This window comes from Equus asinus, chromosome 2, assembly GCF_041296235.1.
Source record: "Equus asinus isolate D_3611 breed Donkey chromosome 2, EquAss-T2T_v2, whole genome shotgun sequence".
Lineage (NCBI taxonomy): Eukaryota > Metazoa > Chordata > Mammalia > Perissodactyla > Equidae > Equus > Equus asinus.
This window is the reverse complement of record NC_091791.1, coordinates 132855070-132875298: the sequence shown is the minus strand read 5'-3', so window position 1 is coordinate 132875298 and position 20229 is coordinate 132855070. Positions and strand designations below refer to the sequence as shown.

The following is a 20229-nucleotide window of genomic DNA, read 5'->3' as shown; positions in this document are numbered from 1 at the left end:
CCCTGGAGACCAGAAGGGCCCGGCCTCCTGCAAATGCCCCCAGCGGCTCCCTTAGAGTCTGAGGGATCAGAGACTTTAATCCGGGCGCATCTCCGGTTCCTTCTGCAGGATGACCAAGTCCAAGGCGGTTTGGCCAAATGGAAAGGGGGGAGTCACGAGGAAAACAAGCTGCATCGCGTGTGCTCAGGCTTTTGGAGCGTGCAGCCCACGGGGGAGCACACAGGAACGTTCCTGCCCTTTGTTTTGACAGAAAACTGCTGATTCGAAGAAGCTAAAGGCTTTTCTTGGGATTTCAGCTCTCCCCGCCTCCCCAGACTGCAGTTGGCCCCCTCGGTGCCCCAGCACCCCCACAAAATTACACGTTGGGCTCGCAGCACCCACTGGGCAGAGAGGCCGGGAAGAAGGAATGCCAACCATTGGAGGGGCCGGCTCCTCCAGGCCAGGGACTGGGCCTATTGTGGGCCAGCCTCTTCCTGCCCACCGCAGGCATCCACCACCCTCTGGTGGCAGGAATGTGGGGCCACCCGGAGGCTGGGCCCCCTGCCCGGCCTGGAAACACAGGGGCTGTCCCCTGGGCCACTGCGGAGCCCTGCTGAGGCCACTCCAGGACAGCCCCAAGGAGCTGGCCTGGAAGCACATCCCCACAGTCTTCATTTTCATTCTTTCAGGGCATCATACCCACAGTGACGCGCACAGCTCTTACGCGCACAGGTCGTGATTGCTGACAGTGTGTACACCTGCGTTCCCGCTGTAGCAATCATGATCTCCATCACCCCAGAGAGTCCCCTCACGCCCCTTCCCGGTCGTCGCTGCTGCCCAGCGGGAGCCCCTGTTCTGAATGCTGTCACCGCAGGTTAGGTCTGTCTGCTCACGCAGTTCATGTAAATGGAAACCAACAGCATGTCTTCTGTGTCTGGCTGCCTCCATCAGCACCATCACTTGAGAGTTCCCCTCACTGGTGTGTGTTTCAGCAGTTCGTTGCTTTTTATTGGTGAGTCGTGTTCCAGGGTATGGATGTACCTGATTTTTGTTTATCCATTATCTTGGTCTGTCTGGGCTGATAGAACAAAAATACCATAGACTGAGTGGCTAAAACAACCCATGCTCCTCTCTGTTCTGGAGACGAGGAAGGCCAAGATCGAGGTGCTGGCGCATTCGGCGTCTAGTGAGAGCCCATTTCCATTTCCTGGTTTCTAGTTGGCCATGTTCTCGCTGTGTCCTCACGTGTGGAAGGGGTGAGGGAGCTCTCTGGGGTCTTTTTTAAAAATTTTATTTATTTATTTATTTATTTATTTATTTATTTATTTGAGGAAGATTAGCCCTGAGCTAGCATCTGCTGCCAATCCTTCTCTTTTTGCTGAGGAAGACTGGCCCTGAGCAAACATCCGTGCCCATCTTCCTCCACTTTATACGTGGGACGCCTGCCACAGCATGACATGCCAAGCAGCGCCATGTCCGCACCGGGGATCTGAACCAGCGAACCCCGGGCCACCAAAGCAGAATGTGGGAACTTAACCACTGCACCACTGGGCCGGCCCCTCTGGGGTCTCTTTTATAAGGGCACTAATCCCACTCATGAGGGCTCCCCGCTCCTGACCTAATCACCTCCCAAAGACCCCACCCTCCTGGTACTATCACGTTGAGGGTTAGGATTTCAACATAGGAATTTTGGGAGGGCACAAACATTCAGTCCATCACATCTCTTGTGGACGGACATCTGGGTGATTATGAGCAGAGCTGCTGTGAACGGTCACTAAATCACGGAAATTCAGAGCTCATTGTTCAGACACGAAGACTGAGGCCAGGAGAAGGAAGATGACCTGTCTGATCAGAACCAGGAGGCAGGACACCTGACTGCAGGACTCCTGACCCCTGGCCTGGTGCCACTCTGCCAGATCGACCCCAGACACAGTGCCAGACTGCGCCTCTCCGCTCCTCCTCGGCCCGGAACCCTCCCAGCCGGGACCCGGAGTCTGGCTGGGAACTAGGCCAGGCCCCGAGCAGGGGCTCGTGAGCCGGAGTTTTGGTCAGAGTGCAGTCATCTTTGATGTTGTTCACTCGGTCTGACTCCCCGGTATTTATTTGCAATTAAGGAGCTGGTTCCTAATTAGGCTGATGGCGAGACCACAGCCTTGGAGCCACAGGAGAAAAAGATCTTCTGCAAGGGACTGTCCCCTCGCACCCTGAGTGGCAGCCCAGGCTGCAGACGAGGTGTGGTGGGTGGAGTGGGGCTCTGCGAGTGGGAAGAGCAGAGGGGACGTGGGTTGGGGGTGCCTGCCTTCTCACTCGCAGAGAGCACGTCAGCTTGTATCGGACACCCTGCGCGAGATCCGAATGCATGTATGCACGAGTGTGTGTGTGAATAGCAATGGCAGCCCTTGGTTCTAGAGGTCGAGTTATCCCTGGCTTCCTTCTCCATTCCTTTGCTTACTGAGCACCTTTTTCACCTCGGGTGCCAGGCTAGGAGCTAAACCTTAACATCCGCAAAGTGCTCTGCAGTTCGCAAAGGGCATTGCTGTCCACTGTCCTGTTTGTAACCTCCCATGGCGGTGACCCTGGGTCATGACCCCCAACACCCCTAAGGAGCCCTGGCCTTTGAAGGGTCAGGCCAGCACTCAGACCAATAAATAGACAGCTGCTTCTTTCCGCCCCCAGTGGATCTGCTTCTGGAGTTTCCAGAAAACCCAAAGACAGACTGTGTGAGAGAGGCACTCGGTTATGAGTAAGTCCATTTTACAGATGGAGAGACTGAGGCTTGGAGACATTCAGCGGCTTGTCCACGGCCGCACATCCAGTCGGTGATGAGAGGCTTAGATCTGTCTCACGCTGAAACCTTTCGGCTCATGTGATAAGGAGTAGATTAGAATTCTGGGGTGGCAAGCTCTGGTCCCAGTTCTGCCACCCACTACCCTGTGTCCAGGGCGAGTCATCCTATACCCCCAGGTGCCATCTTTGGGGCACAAGGACATTTGACTCAATCAGTGGTTCCTCCAGGCCAGTCTCAGGATTGTTTCATTGGTCCACAGTGAAAGAAATAAGAAAATTTCTTATAATCTAAATGTATTAACTCTAAAATTTCTGATTTAGGTCCTACCTATTCTGTTAGTATCAAATGACACTTTGTTTTGTGCCAGGGATAGTAGATGGTCTTGGGGTTTTTGGGAAGTCCATACATGACAAAATAAGCTAGTGAAAACCCTGTGACGCCCCAATCCCTCTGGTGAACAGCGCATTGGTGTGAAAGCCCAAAGTGTTGGGGCTCCCTGGACAAGATGAGGTCAGAGGGGCCCTCAAGCTCTGGAGCCCCGAGAGCAGGGTGTGGACAGGGAGGCCCCAAGCATGGTGATGGGCTCCTCTCTGGCTTGCTCTCGGGATCAGCCCTGAGACCTAAGTCCTCGCCATCAAGCCCACCTGCTGCGCAGGATTCCCATGGGGTGAGGGTGAGGGCAGAGTGCCCAGTGACGCTTGGGATGTATTTGACTTCCTTCCTCTTTGCCTGGAGTGTGTCCCAAGAGCACCCTAGGGGTACGGGCAGCCTTGGCACAGACGCAGAGGGGACTGACCCCACCCCTTCCGAACTGCGAGTCTAGACCAGCCAGGGGCACTGACACCTGCTCAGGCCAAGAGAGGGGCTGCATTTAAGCCTGGAGGCACACAGGAGGGAGAGGTCAGAGAGGGCTTCTCAGAGGTGGCAGCCCATCTCCTGGAATTTGGAAGGCTTGGCCAGGAGCCCAGGCCCAATGAGGTGTCACCCAGGCTGCTCAACCAGAGGCCGCAGGAGGTGTCCCAGGCGCTGTTCCCGAGCCAGACGGCTGGGGCAGGCCGGCCCCAGGGCAGTTCTACGGGGTTCGTCCCTAAGCCCAGGATACCATCCCCCTGAGGGGCACTGGGGCACTGAGGCAAGGCCGGGGACACAGGTCTTGATGAGGTGGGGGTAGATGATGAGGGACATTTGGCTTGGCTGAGGTGGGAGGAGCTAAGAGGAGGAAACAGGAAGTCCCACCTGGCTTTTAATTGAAAGCCTTTTGGGAGCTGGGAGGGAAGAAGTGCCCCACCCCCCAGCCCAGAACCCTCCCCCCACACTCCCCACTGTTCAGCTGCTTCTTTGCTTTTACAATGGAGCGGCTACACCCTGGGGCAGAGCTGCCACTTTATGACTGGGTGGCCCTCTCTGAGCCTGGTCTGTAAAAAGGGGACAGCAGGAGTCCCTCACCAGTGAGACTGTAGGCCAAGGACTTGGGGGGTGAAGGCCTTTCATTTATGGGGTGGGGAGTGACTCAGCGGCCTGTGGGTAAGCACCTGTAGGACTCACAGACCATAAAAGCAGTTGTGGTTACAGAGAGGGAAACTGAGGCTTAGAGAAGGGGAGGGGCTTGCTCAGTGCATGGGGGTCAGGGAGGAGTCTGCCTGGAGCATGGAGAAGAGCTCCCCTCCAGAGTGTGGCCTGGTACTGATGCCAGCTCCAGCACTCACTCCTGTGTACCCTCTCCATCAGTTGGGGCGCCACCAGGGGCCTCAGTTTCCTCACCTGTGAGATGGGGTGCTGATAGAGGTGACTCTGGCGAAAAAGGCACCCAGCTCATGGACGGCACTCAGGGATGCCTGTGGCTTGGCGCCCAGCATCCTCCAGGCACAGCTGCTTTGCTTTCCCACCTCTCTGTGCCTCATGCACTGAAGGAACTCCTGTTACTTGGTGGGAAGGCTGGTGCTGGAGTTTCATGGGCAGGCCAGGATGGTGCTGCTTTCCTGGATCTTGGGAACTCTCAGACTGGTGCCAGATGGATGGATGGAGAGAGGGCCAATGGTTTGGGGCCTTCCTGACTGCCTACCTGCTGGGACTGGCCAGCTTGGTCACCCCCCACGGGCTAGAGCTGGCTTTCTGCCTGCTAGCTAAGGGAGGGCAGGGAGCAGGGCCTCTTCTCTACCCCCCTGACCATCAGCAGGAACCATGAGACGCCTGGATGGAGACTGTGAGGCAAAATGATATGTCCTCAGGGGCTGGCTTGGGGAACTGTGGCTGGGACCTTAATGCCAGGCGGAGGGTGAGGGGCATGCCATTTGAGGCCGTGCCCAGCCCAAGGCCAGGGCAGAGCTGGCAGCCTACAGGTGGAGGCCCCTCGGGCACACAGTTTCCTGCCTGGTGGCTAGGCGGGCCTCCCAGTGCCTAAGAGGCTGTCAGGGGCCCGTCACCCTGCTGCTCTGAGGCTTCTAGGCGGGGCTGGGCTGAAGGCAGACAGCTGACCTCACCCCGGCTCCCGAATGGAACTGTTAGCAGTGTTTTCTCCCTCAGGTTTGGCTGGACTTTGCTCAGTTTCTCCTGGAGAAGCCAAGCTGTAAAGTGCCTGGCTGTGTTCTTATCAGGCCTCCCGCAGAACCTCTCCCTCCATGCCAACCCCCAGCCGGGGGCCTGTGTGGGGACATGTCACCTCGCTGGGCAGACATGGGTGCCCACCTGCTTCTCAGAGCTGTGAGCTCAAAGCAAAGACCAGAGTCAAAAGGCTTCGGAATCTGAGCAGCTGGTCTCACACGAGAGCGGGGAGGATAGGGCTACCCTTGGAGACCGGCCCCGGATATGTGCGGGCTCAGGTCTGGCCTCAGAAAATTGTTAGATTCATCCAGACACACAGAGACGCCCCAAGCTGGAGTGAGAAGGGACTCTAGCCATCATCTAGGCCACCCCTTGGCTGTCTGTGGGGAAACTGAGGCCCAGAGAGAAGCAGCACACAGCTGCGAGAGCTGGCAAACTCTGGAGCCCCTGAGGGGTGATTCTATTTAGCACTGGGAGACCCTCAGCTTCTGTCTCAAAGAGGTGCCTGCAGTTCTGGTGAAAACCTGCCCTTCCTGCCGGGAGAGCCAACTCAAGGGGCAGGTCCTGGGAGACTGGGCATAATGCTCGAGGCCACGATTTCGGCTGGGAGAGACCCTGGAGCCAACCTCCCCCCACCCCACCCCCACCGCCTTCCTATGCCTGAGTCCCCTCCAAGTGGTAATTATGCCCCATAATAGCTTAGCCCCGCTCTGTCCAGGTTGAGGCTGGACTGACCAGGTTCAAACCCTGGCCATGCCCCTCCCTAGCTGTGTGGCCTTGGGCACGCTGCTGGTGTCTGCCAAGTCTTGGATCCCCATCTGTAAAATAGGAGAAGGTGGCCTCCCCACAGTGATTGCAGGACACAGCGAGGCCATGTGTAGAGTAAGAAGTGCCTGCCCAGTCCCCGGGATGTTGTAGGCGCTCCTGTTCAGGCCCTCCTCTGGGTGTGTGGGTGATCCTCTCTGCTCGCTTGTAAAATGCTATGGGCAGGGGCCAGGCAGGTGTGGTTCATCTGTGTACCCACAGAACCTAGCACGCAGTAGATGCCTTGCCTTCTCTGCAGATTCATAGCCTTTGTCTTCTTTGTGTGTGGTGTGGTAAGGGGATGTCCTACTGTGTGCTAAATTTCTTGAGGACAACCTGGTACGCAGTAGGTGCTCTCAAGTGTGTTGAATGCTAGAAACGCCACCCAACCCCAATTGTCCAGGCCGCAGTGCCACCTCGGCTCCCCTCTGCCACCTGCTTCCCCATCCCGAATAACATCCCGGTGCCCTGTGCTTGCCCCACAGACGCCAGCATGTCTCCGGATGCCACCAAGCCGAGCCACTGGTGTAGCGTGGCCTACTGGGAGCACCGGACACGTGTGGGCCGCCTCTACGCGGTGTACGACCAGGCCGTCAGCATCTTCTACGACCTACCTCAGGGCAGTGGCTTCTGCCTGGGCCAGCTCAACCTGGAGCAGCGCAGCGAGTCGGTGCGGCGCACGCGCAGCAAGATCGGCTTCGGCATCCTGCTCAGCAAGGAGCCCGACGGCGTGTGGGCCTACAACCGTGGCGAGCACCCCATCTTCGTCAACTCCCCGACGCTGGACGCACCCGGCGGCCGCGCCCTCGTCGTGCGCAAGGTGCCCCCCGGCTACTCCATCAAGGTGTTCGACTTCGAGCGCTCCGGCCTGCTCCAGCACGGGCCCGAGCCCGACGCCGCCGACGGCCCCTATGACCCCAACAGCGTGCGCATCAGCTTCGCCAAGGGCTGGGGGCCCTGCTACTCCCGGCAGTTCATCACCTCCTGTCCCTGCTGGCTCGAGGTCCTCCTCAACAACCACAGATAGCGGCCGCCCGGGCAGCCCGCGCCTGCCCAGCCGAGGGGCCGGTGCCCAGAGACACAGCCCCCTGGACGAACCCCCCAGATATCATCTACCTAGATTTAATATAAAGTTTTATATATTATATGGAAATATATATTATACTTGTAATTATGGAGTCATTTTTACAATGTAATTATTTATGTATGGTGCAATGTGTGTATATGGACAAAACAAGAAAGACGCACTTTGGCTTATAATTCTTTCAATACAGATATATTTTCCTTCTTTTCCTCCTTCCTCTTCGTTATTTTTTTTTTTTTTTAAGAAAATGATACAGCAGAGCTAGGTGGAAAAGCCTGGGTTTGGTGTATGGTTTTTGAAATATTAATGCCCAGACGAAAAGCTAATCCCAGTCACCCATTGATAATAAAGTATTCGCATTATAGTTTTTTTTTTTTTTAACTGTCTTCTTTTTAACAAAGAGGGACACGCAGGGCTTGTGGGTTTCTCATCCATCAGGCATCCTGAAACTTGATTTTAATCTTCTATGGGATAAAGAGGGGAGGGAATAAATTGAAATGGGAGGAAGGAGATCCGTTTACTCTTAAGGCCGGAGAAGGTTCTGTTCTTGCTTCCTGCCCTCGCCTGTGGTGTGTCCGCAGGATGGAAGAGGAGGCCATGCGTCCTGGGGAAGCGCTCCCGTCTGAGGGGGGAGGTGCATGCTCCGGCCTGGACGGGCTCCCGGGTGGTGAAGGCTCAGGTCAGCCCCTCCAGGCTCTGAGCTACACACCAGCTCAAAGAAGACACTCCTTCTCGCTACTTTGGGGAGATGGCCTGAGGAAGAAAGACCGAGAAGGAAAGATGACCTTGTAGAACCCAACTGAGCCCCAGGGTGAAGCTCCTGTTAGGACGGAGACAAGCTACCCTCCTACCCCCTTCACCAAATAGCTCAGAACCTGCCCATCTGGGGCTTGTCCATGATTTATGCAAAGGCAAGTGGCTTTCTACTCTGTAAAAGGGAAAAATTGAGTCCTGGAACGATAAATGACTAGCTCATGAGCCGGATCAAGGTTAGAAGTTACATCTAATTGTAGGACCAGAGCCATATTAAATCCGTTTTCTCGCTTGAGAAAACTCAAAAAAGAAGGCCTCCTTGGCCAAATAACTAAGGGGAACGTTACATTGTCTATCTTCCTTGGAGATTTAGATTAGCATATTAAATGCTCTGAGAAGTCCTGTGTATTATCTATTGCTCCATAATAAATTATCTTGAAACTTAGCAGCTTGAAACAGCTAACATTCATTATCTCACACAGTTTCAGTTTCTGCGTTCAGGAATGCAGGAGCAGCTTAGCTGGGTGGTTCTGGTTCTGGGTCTCATGAGGCTGCTGTCAAGCTGTCGGCCGGGGCCGCAGTCATCCGAGGCTTCACTGGGGCTGGAGGCCTCACTTCCCAGCTCACGTGGCTGTTGGCTGGAGGCCTCAGTTCCTCATCACGTAGGCCTCGTCACCGGCCTGCTTATGGCGTGGCTTGCCCCAGAGCAACTGATCCAAAAGAGAGACGAAGGGGAAGCTGCCATCTTTTGTAACCTTATCTTGGAAGTGACGTGCCATCACTTTTGCTGTATTGATCACACAAACCATTCGTGCTTTGATGTGGGAGGGACCACACAAGAATGGATGCCAAGGAGGTGGGGATTATGGCCACCACATCCTCCAAGAAATACACCATTTACTTGTTTCTTGAAGTTCTTTGCCAGTGGACTCTTTCCCCACCCCTGCTGATCCTGTCCCCACACCCAGGCACACTGGTGCCTCTGGGCTGGCCACTGCTGACTGCGGGACACCCCAGGGCACCACCCTGCACTGAGGCTCTGCCCTAAAGAGGCTCGTGGGGGGTGTCTGCCTTACTGGGGTGTTCTTGGTGTGGGGTCAGTGTGGGAGGCACCTCGGGCTCAGGCAGCCAGTGGAGTGCAGGATGGAATGAGATGGAATAAGCAGCCAGTTCTGGGGGAGTGCTGAGGAGAGGATCCCAGGAGGCCTCAGGGCTGCAGCTCTGGTCCTCCCAGGACAGATGAGTGGCAAGCTGACAGGCTGGGGGTGGCGGAGGGGGCAGGAGCAAAGGGGCAAGGCCGTGGGAGTGGCTGGAACCAGGAGGCATCCTCTGCATGGAACACCTAGGAGGCAGGATGGGGGAGTCTTCAGACACTTGGGCTCTGGAGCCAGTTGCCTGAGTTCAAATCCTGGTTCTGCCGCTTGTGGAGTGGTCAGAGACTTCGCAACGTGCCTCAACATTACCATCTTTAAGATGGGAATACAATGGTTCCCGTGTCAGAAGTAGGTGCGAATTGGGAGAATTAAGCACGTCACACAGTGCCAGGTCCATCATCAGTGCATATCAGCTGTTACTAATAAGGGAGGCTGGGGGGCCCTCAAATGTCAAGATGAGCTGCGCTGACCTTCGGGAGGCAGGGGACTCGGCTGGTTTCTGAGTGGGCCAAGGAGGTGATCAGAGCTGGGCTTTAGGAGGCTCCTTGTAGGGGCGTCCCAGAAGGAGGGCCAGGCTGCAGGCAGGAACGGGTCAGCTGAGCCCTGAACCCGTCCTGGCTCCCCAGAGCATAGTGCCCCCCAGGTCAGTCTCCTGAGAGCCCCTTGCCCTTAGAGGCAGCAGCCAGTCCACCCTGGACGTGGAAGTGATGCTCCTAATCCCCCTCTGGGAGGGAGCAAGAGGGACAGGGATTGACATGCCCATTTTGTAGATGAGAAAGCTGAGGCCCAGAGCAGGGATGTGCTCACCTCAAGCCTGTAATCATGGATGCTCCGATATGACCCAGGTTCCCCTTCTCCCACCACTGGGTGTATTCGTGCAGACCAAACAGTGACATCCTTTCCCTGTCTCTCAGATTCTCAAAGGGTGCCCATGCAGGCCGCTGATGTTGTCCTCTAGAGTTAAGCCTCATGGGCCACGCTGGCTTTCAAGGAAAACTCTTTCCTGGTTCCCCTGCCAGCCAGACCCTTCTGCTCCTTCATTCCGCCCCGACCCCTCCTCGCTCCATTGTCCTGCACTGTCCAGGCCATGGTCCTCTCGAGCACTGAGCAGGGCTGGGCTGTTCTGTGTAAGGATGGGCTCAGAGTCACTGTTTTTCTTCTTTTCACCTGATAATGCTAACTCACTCTTTGTGAGCCCTTACTATGCGCTCAGCATCTTTCCTGCATCTCATTTTCATGAGGACCTCTGCGGCGGGTTCTCAGTTACTTCTCTTTTTCAGATGGAGAAACTGATGCTTACTTGAATGCCATCATTTGCCCAAGCTCCCTGGGGAAGGAACAAGCCCTCTGTCTCAGATGCCAGCTGGGGCTTCTCCCCGGTGCTGGCCGTGATGGGTCTGCCAGAGTGAGCCTGTCCCTTGGGGCCAGTCTGCGAGCCTGAAGGGCTGAATTCTGGGGGTCCAAGGACATCGACCTCACAGCTCTCTTGCTGTCAGGCCTGCCCTGTCCTGAGACTGAGGACCTCCCTGAGGTCTTCGGGTGGCCTCAAGTGTCAGGGAGAGGCCTTGTGGCTGCCTTTCTTCATGAGGGTCTGAGACTCCGGTTCCAGCCCCTCAGTTTACAGATGGGGAAACCGAGTGTCAGACAGAATAGGCTGAGCTGCTGAGGTCACAAGCAGTGGCAGGACTTGCCGTCCCCCCCGCCTCCCCCAGTCATGGTGCTGCAGTAACTCTGTGGTTTCCCCCAGACCACCCAGGGATCTGGTGACTCAGGCGCCACAGGAGACACTTTCTAAACAAGGCCAGTCTCTGGAGAGTGTGGCGGGAGCCTGGTCCCTGCAGGCCCTGGGAACGGGGTGGGTGGGGCTTACTGCCCCCAAACCCATGCTCAGTCCTGGAGGGGGTGGGGGTGGGGTTCCTGCAATTGACTAGGTTTTTGGAGAAGGGTTAGTCCCTCCATACTCCATCTTCATTCCACAGCCCACCCCGACCTGTAGTCCCCCCCCTGCCTTAGTCTCTGGGAGTGTCAGGGGTGTGGGGATGGAGGGGTTGATCTAGGAGTGAGAGAAGCAGAACTGGGAGACAGGCAGGCCTGGAGATCTTGTATTCATGCCTCAGGTGAGAAACAGGAGGCCCAGAGAGGGGTGTGAGTAGCCCGAGGTCACACAGCAAGTTCAGGGCAGAGCTGAGCCTAAAACTGAGGTCTCAGGACCCCTTGTCTGGCTGCTTCCTCTGTGTCTGGGCACAGATTTCATCACTGCTCCAGGGGGCATGCACACACATCTATTCACCTCTGAGAACGCCCCATTCCCTCCTCCCTCTGTCCTCCCCTAGAAGCTTCCATCCCATACACACATTCCAGTCCCAGCGGCCTCCGGCTCCAGTGCCTTGTTCTGATCCCGACTGCCACTTATCGGTTATGTGATCTGAGGCAAGTTACTTAACCTCTCTGTGCCTCACTTTCCTCATCTGAATGATAATAAGAGTCTTTACCTCCTAGAGTTGCTGGGAAGATTAAATGAATTGATGCACGTAAAGCGCTCAGAGCTGACTCACGTTAAGCTCTCAGTAAATGCTCCCTAGTGCTTTGGGGCCTGGAAGGTAGCTCAGGTTGGTGAGACCAGCTTTGGCTGGGGATTCAGCAAAGATGAGGACTCAAACTCGGGTCTCTTAATTCGCTGTTGCCTTTGGGCGGTCACCTGACCTGTGTGAACCTCGGTTTCTTCAGCGGGAAAGTAGAGTCCGTGATCCACTGGGACATCCATAGCTGGGGACACCGGGGTCTCCCCCAGCAGCTGCTGTGGCCTCTTCCCTGAGCCTCCTGCCCGTCCTGCCCCTCCAATCCGCTCTCCACCCAGAGTGATGGTCTGCACCCAGATCTGACGGCGCCCGTCCTCCGTGTCACCCTGACCTCTCTGATGACTCCCTGTGCCCTCTGGATAAAGAGCTACCTCTTAGAGTGGCCTGTGAGGCCCTGAGGGCATCTGGCCCTGCCCCATCTTGACCTGGCCAACCCCTTCAAAGGCCCGCGCTCCAGACCTCTCTCTCTCCCCACAAGCCTTTGCCCAAGCCGCCCCCTCCTCCCGACCATGCCTCAGCCTGCCCAGTCCAAGCTCTGACCACACGGCTGCCCCATCTCTCCTCCCAGGGAGTTCCCTGGAAGCCAGAGATGTCTCGTGTCTCATTCGCCCCATGGCCCTGGGCCAGCGCAGTGCTGGGCAGAGATGGGCTCCCTGGATGTTTGTGCAGTGAACGGTCATGCAGGTAATGGATGTGGGTGTGTTTTATAAACTCTGAAGGACCAAGTGGGCTTGGGGGTGGGGGCAGGGTATTGATTAGCATCGTGTGTCTCCATGACAACCTCAGCTGGCTTCTCCTTACAGGCCCTTAAGAAACCTCACCCCCTCCCCCATCCTCAGGCCCCAGGTTCTGGGGGCTCATGTCCTGCAGCCTTATTCTACCCTCTCAGGGGTGTGGTGGCAAGACCAGCTGCACAGGGAAGGCCCTTAGAATGAGTGCATCTAGTTTCATCGCTATTACAGAACGGAGGCTCAGAGAGGGCAGGTGCTCACCAGGGTCACACAGGAAAGCAGTGGCCAATGGGGACTAAGCCTGTGACGGGGCTCCCTCCAGAGCCCGCCTCTCAGGGAAGCTGTCGAGCCTTCTGTGAAGCCAGCATCAGCCCGAGCAAGCAGGTGAGAGGCAGGACAGGTAGGGGTGCAGGTCAGTTTTAGGTTTTGTTTGTTTTTAATTGTGGTAAAATATGTATAGCCTAAAATTGACTCGTTTAACCACTTTTAAGTATACAGTTCAGTGGCTTTAAGTACCTTCTGGTTGTTGTGTTCCCTCTACTCTTTAATAAAAGGCAAATGAAGACAAAGTTTTGAAGTTCTTCCCCCTGGGATTTGGCGGCCCCACTCAGACCCGGCAGCCTGCGTGACCCCGAGGGAGCTGTGTGTCGCCTCGGCCCCGCGGAGGGGTTGGCCCAGGGCGCAGGGAAGGAGCATCCAGTCTAGGCTGACTGTCTCCCGGGAGTATCGGCTGGAACGGCCTCGCAGCCTCGCTGGCTGTTTTCAAAGCAGGTCACAGCGAGGCTAGCGGAGTGTAGATAAAATGCCTCAAATTTCTGAACGTGAGACCGGAGCCTGTGGGCTGAGCAGAGGAGACAGACAGTTTTCACTGTGACCTCCTTGGACCCCCTCGGGGCACCGTGGGAGCCCGTGCTGGGAGAGGCCCCTCCCTTTCTGGGCCTCAATTTCCCCTCCAAAATGCAAGGTCTAAACCAGATGGTTTGACGGTGCCTCTAGAGAGCCCTGGCCACTCACCCCAAAATTTTATGTCCCAAGGGAGGCAGCTCGGATGGACTTTCCCATTGGACTACTGAGAGGAGCCAAGACAGTCACTAGTAATAGAACTCTTACTTTTTTTTAGCAATCATGATAATTCTTCTCATTTACTGGGGGACTTGTTATGTACTAGGCACTTGGAATCATCTCATTTGATCCTTATCCCTGTTTTATAGATGAGGCTCAGAGAAGTTAAGCAAGTTGCCCAAGGTCACACAGCTAGGAAGTGTCAGAGCTAGGGTTCCCACCCAGATCTCTCTGGTTCCAGGGCTGGTGTTCCTCCCCTGACCCTGCTGGCGGCAGTACTTCTGAACTTCACTTCCCACTGCTGCGCAGCACATGGGCTTGGAGGCAACTCTTGGGCTTCGGGCCCAGCTCGGCCTCCAGCTGAGTGACCTTGGGCAAGTTACTTAAAGTCTCTGAGCCTCAGTTTCCTGATTTGTTAGAATGGGCATAAGACTAGCACCTCCCTCATAGAATGCTTAGGATTAAACTAACTGAGTTTCTATTTGTGAAGCAGTTAGAGTAGGGCCTGCCTCATTGTGAGTAACATTTAGCACTTGTTGAATTTAAAAATATTGTGTTTGTTCCCAGCTTTTTTTTTGGTTTGGTTTGAACCAGCAAATTAATTGGAAATGTTTATTTTTAATAGTTTCGCTTTCTGTTTCTCATCATTGAGCAACGAGAAAACCGGAGCTTTAGGAATGCCTCGAAAAACACATGCGTAAGTAACACTACTTCGTGCGGACAGTCCAAGGTGCGCTTTCCTTAACGTTTTACAGAAACACATCTATTCGTGAGTTTTTGTAGAGGAGAGAAGACAATCTCTTCCATAGGCCATTCCGTGTTGGCCAGGTTCCTAAAGTTGTCTAAAAGGGGCAGCATTTTGGTGTTTTCTACGTGCGTGGAAGCAGACCCTTTGGAAATGGCGACCCCACCCCACCCCCCACTCCTTCTTTTCTTCCCTTTTCTGCCCGCTGAGCGAGGATGTTGCTGTTCCCGGGCCTGACGACAACCTTTCTGATGCTTTAAGAATTCCCTGCTTGTTCGGATCCCTGGTGCGGACGTGGCACCGCGTGGCAAGCCGTGCTGTGGCAGGCGTCCCACATATGAAGTAGAGGAAGATGGGCACGGATGTTAGCTCAGGGCCAGTCTTCCTCAGTGAAAAGAGGAGGATTAGCAGCAGATGTTAGCTCAGGGCTAATCTTCCAAAAAAAAAAGGAAAAAAAAGACTCCCCTGCTTTGTGCTGCCCACAATACGATGTCAAAAACCACATCAGATCTCCAGAAAGCCGGGTGGCGCCAGAGCTGCCTTGGTGACAGGCCTGGACTGGCAGCTGGGCTCTCCTCACTCGAGGGCTCCGGGGGGCTGAGGTCTGACCCCTGAGGCCACGTGGCCCCATCCAGACCCACAGCCGGGATCCGTGCCGTGCCCTGGCCGGGCTGCGGGGAAGAAGAACCAGCCTGAGCCACGCTGCGTTTGCAGTTGAGGAGTTGTCAGTCAGCGTGTTTGGGATCTCGTTCTGCCTGAGTCTGAGGCTGGAGATTCTGGGGTGCTCCGCTAGGGGACTGCTCTGGCTGGCCTGGCCCTGACCCAAGCAGGGGATGTCATCAGACATCTTCTGTGATGGTTTCTAGGCTTCGGGCGTGGGCTCCCAAGAGACCAGGAGAAGCCAAAGTTCTTGAACTTGCCATGGTTGGGAAGGGAGGAGATACTGGGGAACTGAAGTACACAGAGCCACCAAAAACCACCCTTTCTTGGTCTGGAATAGAGAGACTTTGTCACCTTCTCCATCAAGCCTTATGCCTGAGTTGCGCTGACAAGAGTGGAGGGGCCAGCTTTGGAAAGAAGTGAAAGCCTGTGGACATAGGTTTGAATTCTGCCTCTCATTTTCCAATCTCTGTGAATTTGGGCATTTCATGCATCTCCCCTGGGCCTCAGTTTTCCCATATGTAAAATGGGCATGATATCCTCTAACATCTGGGGACCAACTGAGGAAGCATGTGGTGTCGAGAGACAATTCTCCATGGGTGTCTCTGCAAATCTTGCAAACAAAGGCACTGACTACCTTTCTTCTAGACCATTTCTTCAAGGATATATGACAGCCAACAGCCTTAGAAGACCAAGATAGTGTCTCCTCTGGTGCAAAGGGCAGGCATCTTTACTGCCCATTATAAAAGATTTAGGTTCCCTAAGCTCAGGGCTCCTTTCCTATAAAGCACCCCACTGAGAGTGCAGGTGTCACCTGTCTCTCTTTGCACCACAAGGAAACCGAGGCAAATGTGATCCTCACGCTGCCAGCTGTGCCATGAGTAATAGAAATCTGTCATCTCTGACCCAGGAGTCTGGTGTCTTCTGCCAGCATCCAGGAAATGGAGCAAGCTAACTTGTTATCTTGCAAATAGGGTAACACCTCAGATCCTCCACAGTTCTTGACAGTTTTGGTGATGAGGATGAGATGCTGACAGAGACATGGCTTTCCAGAATAGGAAAGATGAGGGCTTTGCAAGCCAACTAATGGGATTTTGAGGGAAGTCCATGGAAATCAGTAGCAAATACATTGACCAAGTTATATGGCCAAGTGAGCAATAAATGGTCCTTTCTTTTATTATCTTTTCATGAGGAGGAACTGGGGAGGTGGTTGCAGGCTGAGTACCAGGACGTGGGTTCAAAGACAGCTGCCAAAATGGTGCCCTGCTTGGGGCTAGCTCTCCTCCAGGTGGGGGGGCCTTCCTTGCCGATGTAGTGGCCAGCCTCAGTTCCTCCGCACTGAAACAAACTAGCACTAGGCTTTGTCCTGGGTGGGCAGGGGGTGATGCCGCCTTCCTGATGGCAGTTACAGAGATGGGCACTGTGAGAGGGAACTTCTTGACTGCTCTGCGCAGAAACCAGAGGGATCCTTAGCTCTCTGGCTGGTTCACTTGCCGACGAGAGGGTGGGGCCCGTCTTGCTCGTTAAGGACAAATGATGACTCAGCCCTCTTGCAGTCTGTCATGCCAACTTTAGATCCCTTCAGAGATGACAGTAAAAAGACTGTAAAAGGGTTCTGGCTGCTATGAGGGGGTTTTGACCTTCTTGGGGACATTTCCCTGAGAACGTCAAACTCCCAGGGGAAACCGTCAGTGAAGAATGGAATAGTATTAGGGTTCTCACTGCTCCAGGTTGGGCTTGTCCTGATGGCGTCCGCTGGGCTGCCGCGGCTGTCCCACCCCGGTACCAGCTCTGCACAGTCCCTCTGCTTGGTGGGCAGACTCAGGGCTGTCCTCACAGCTCCAGCCAACACGCCCCTTCTTGAAGCTTATTACATTTTTACTGTCTCTTGAGTGTAGCCAATGACCTGCCTATTTCATCTGCCATTTGGAAAACTACAGACTGGCTGATTAAAGGCGCCCTTCCATGGGGTCACACACTGTGGGAACAAGTTGAGGCTGCTGATTGAACTGTGTGGGTCGGGCCTGTGGATGACACACGGTAAGGGTCTGTCCTCTGGTGAGACCAACGGGCGTGCCTGCCCCGCCCAGACTGCCCCCATGGCTGCTTGGACCTCTCATCCTGGCAGGTAGGGCCACGTGCCTACCCTCAGAGACCTGTGCGCCTAAAGGACTCCATGTTTCTACACTGCATGCCAGGCTTGTGACACCTGCCAAAAGTTTACCTGACTGTGTGGCAGTGGGCATGGTCTCTGCCTGCTCATGGCAGACGGGCTACCTTAGACCTTTGACCCCGTCTTGTGGCTATGGGTGTGTGCCTCTCTGCTGGTGACACATTTTCAGGTTATGGTATTGCTGTTCCAGTCTGATCAGCCAGTTCCGGCCACAAGATCGTGGCCCTTAAAACTAATCTGAGTCATGTTTTCAGCTTTCTGGACCACTTCCAGGCTGACAGTGGGGTGCTTTTTATCACAGAAGGCACTCCACAACGGGTTGACAGTCAAGGTGTTCGATGACCTTCCCTGCTCCTTGCCACCCACAGGGACGGTCTTGTCGACTCAGTTCCCGACTTCATCTCCCTCACCTCCGCTTGGTCCACGTAACCAAGTGAGGCAGTTTGGTTGCTGTGGCGGTCGAGGAAGACCGACACCTCATCCCGGCAAGGGAAGACATTGGACAGGGGCCAGTGCCCTGTGCAGCTCTCCCTTCCTGGTGCCTTAGAGCTGACTGCTGGCTCGGCTGCCCCCGCCAGATGGCTCTGATTGCCATTTCCCTTCACCTTTCCCCCCAAACCGAGAAGTTATGAGAACAGCACCAGATAGCCCCAACTCCTGCACCTCCCATGCAAAACACCTGTCAGTGCAGCTGGCCGTCAACCACACCCACTCCCATCGCTTAGACATCTGTGGGGCTGATGAATGCCACCTGACTGCTGGTGTTGACAAACAAGACAGGCTGGCCTCATTTGTTACGCAGCAATAGATAGCTGATACACCATCAGTTCTCTTGTTCCATGCTCACAACAGTGCTTCAGCATCTGTGGGATGATGCCTGCTTTACAGGGGAGAAGCAAAAGCTCAGAGAAGTCAAGCAATTGCCCAAGGTCACACAGGCAAGGGATGGTGCTGAGTTGCAACTAGGCCTGCCTGACTCTTGTTCCAGTGCTGTCTAAGTTCCATCTCACTTGCTTTCCCTCACCCAAGGCACCGGGATGCCTTCATGTGCCTCACAGATGCTGGCCACAGTGCTTCATCCCTCTCAGCAGAGTGGAAAGCACCCGGGCTGGGCTTCCCTTATGAGCTGTTGTTTGTCAGCTGCAACTTACTGCCTTCCTGTGCCTGGAATCCTGGACATTCCTTTGGGTTAAGCAGTGCCTTTTCTAGACTCTTCTTTTGAAACTCTGGTCCTCATTAGAACAATGGTATTGCGCTGTACAGACACTGAGCCCCTCCCGCTTGCCAGGAACCTTGCACACATTGTCTAATGGAATCCTCCCACTGGACACTCACGCTAATCTTTTTGGTCCCATTTTACAGATAAGGAAAAATGAGGCTCAGAGGAGCTCAGTAATTTGCCTAAGTTCTCATGGGGGGAAAGGGACAGAAGCAGGGTCTGCACTGAGATCACTGTCCCTTCAGAGTCTGGTTTCCTTTGGGCTCCTTGGCTTTTTTTTTTTTTTAAAGATTCTTTTTTCCTTTTTCTCCCCAGAGCCCCCCGTCCATAGTTGCATGTTCTTCGTTGTGGGTCCTTCTAGTTGTGGCATGTGGGACGCTGTCTCAGCGTGGTTTGATGAGCCGTGCCATGTCCACGCCCAGGATTCGAACCAACGAAACACTGGGCCACCTGCAGCGGAGCACGCGAACTTAACCACTCCGCCACGGGGCCAGCCCCTGGGCTCCTTGGCTTTTTATACCCTTGGCTCTCACCCCCAGAGAGGCCAAGCATGCTGAGCTGGGGCCTGGGCAGAGAGGGCCCGGAATCCTCCCCCGTGGGTGGGACCCCAAAGTGACTGAAGGCCAAGTGTCCACAGGCTGACCTTCATGGAGGGGCTTCTGGACTGGAAGGGGCAGCCCCAGACCCCCGTGGCTCTGGGCCCATCGTAGTCTCTCTGTGACACCTCCACAACCACCTCATTACTGGTGCCTCCACCTGCTCCAGAGCTCCTTTGCTCCCTCTCTCCACTGTAGCCAGATGGACCTTCCTAAAATGCAGCCCCGGCCCCAGGTCAGTCCCCTGTCCAAAGCCACCCACTGGCTGCCCATCGAAGTCCAAGCCCCTGTGGGTCATGTAAGACCCTCCTTAGTCTGCAGCCCCTCGCCCTCCCTTGGCGGAACCAGCAATGTTCCCTATTCAGGCCAAACTGATTTGTGAGTCCACCAAGCCTCTGCTTATGTTGTTCCCTCTTCATAGACTCCCTTCCACCACTCCACTGCTTAATGGTCAGACTCCTTTCTATTCATTTCAGTCAGTAATCCTTATGAATCTTTCATCTCTCTATTAGGAGATGCATGCACATGGTGCAAAATGGCATATAGAGGGAATTGTCTCCTCCCATCCAGGCCCCAGCCACGCAGACCCCCTGGGTTACCTGTCTGTAGGGTGCCTTTGTGTCTTTTCATGTGTTTACTTCTCGATGCTCCAGCTCACCTGTCCTTTCCTCTGGGTCCCGTCCCCTCATGGCTCTCCCCTTACCTGGCCCAGGTAAACCCTGCCCGCTGAGTCTCACAGGACACCCAGACGTCCCTCCTCATTCACGCCTTTGGCACAGTTTATTGTACCGGCCTGGTGACTGCCTGTTTTCTCTCTAGCTTGGGAGCTGCTTGGGGGTTGTGTTGTGTTGGTTTCTGCGTCCCCAGTGGCGGGGGGGGGGGGGGGTGCAGTCTTCAGGTGGTGATGGCACAGTGCCTGGGGCTGCTGTACTCCACAAAGTCGCCTGGAAAGGAAGCTCTGCTTTATCACTGGTGCTGGGGAAACCCCGGAGATGGTGGAGGGAGCGGGGAGGGGAGAGAACAGCTACATGTTCACCTCACACTATAGAGCAGAATAAATTCCAGATGGATGAGACTGCAAAATGTGAAAACAATGAAACCATGAAATAACTCGAATAAAATGTTCATGATTTTGATCTCTGGATGGGAAGGGCTTCTCTAAGCGCTGCAGTAATGGAAGAAATTATAAAGGAAAAGATGTATATATTTGTATACTTAAAACTGGAAACTTCTGTACATCAAAACATACCATAAGCAGAATTAAAATGAAAACAAATATGTAAAGAGCACTTGCAAATAAAAAAGAAAAAAAAATCTAAAAACCTCAATAGAAAAACACAGGCAGTGGACATGAGGAGAAA

The 20229-nt window shown here is 54.7% G+C and overlaps 1 protein-coding gene across 1 annotated transcript in view; it reads left to right on the top strand.

The window, feature by feature from the left end:
* The window catches only part of SMAD6 (SMAD family member 6), a 72470-nt gene extending 64910 nt beyond the window's left edge, over positions 1-7560 (top strand). The window contains exon 4 of the mRNA XM_014856216.3: positions 6598-7560. Within this exon, the coding sequence (XP_014711702.1) occupies positions 6598-7139 (542 nt within the window). The 3' untranslated portion in view covers positions 7140-7560. The remainder of the gene's footprint in view (positions 1-6597) is intronic.
* Positions 7561-20229: the final 12669 nt, after the last annotated feature.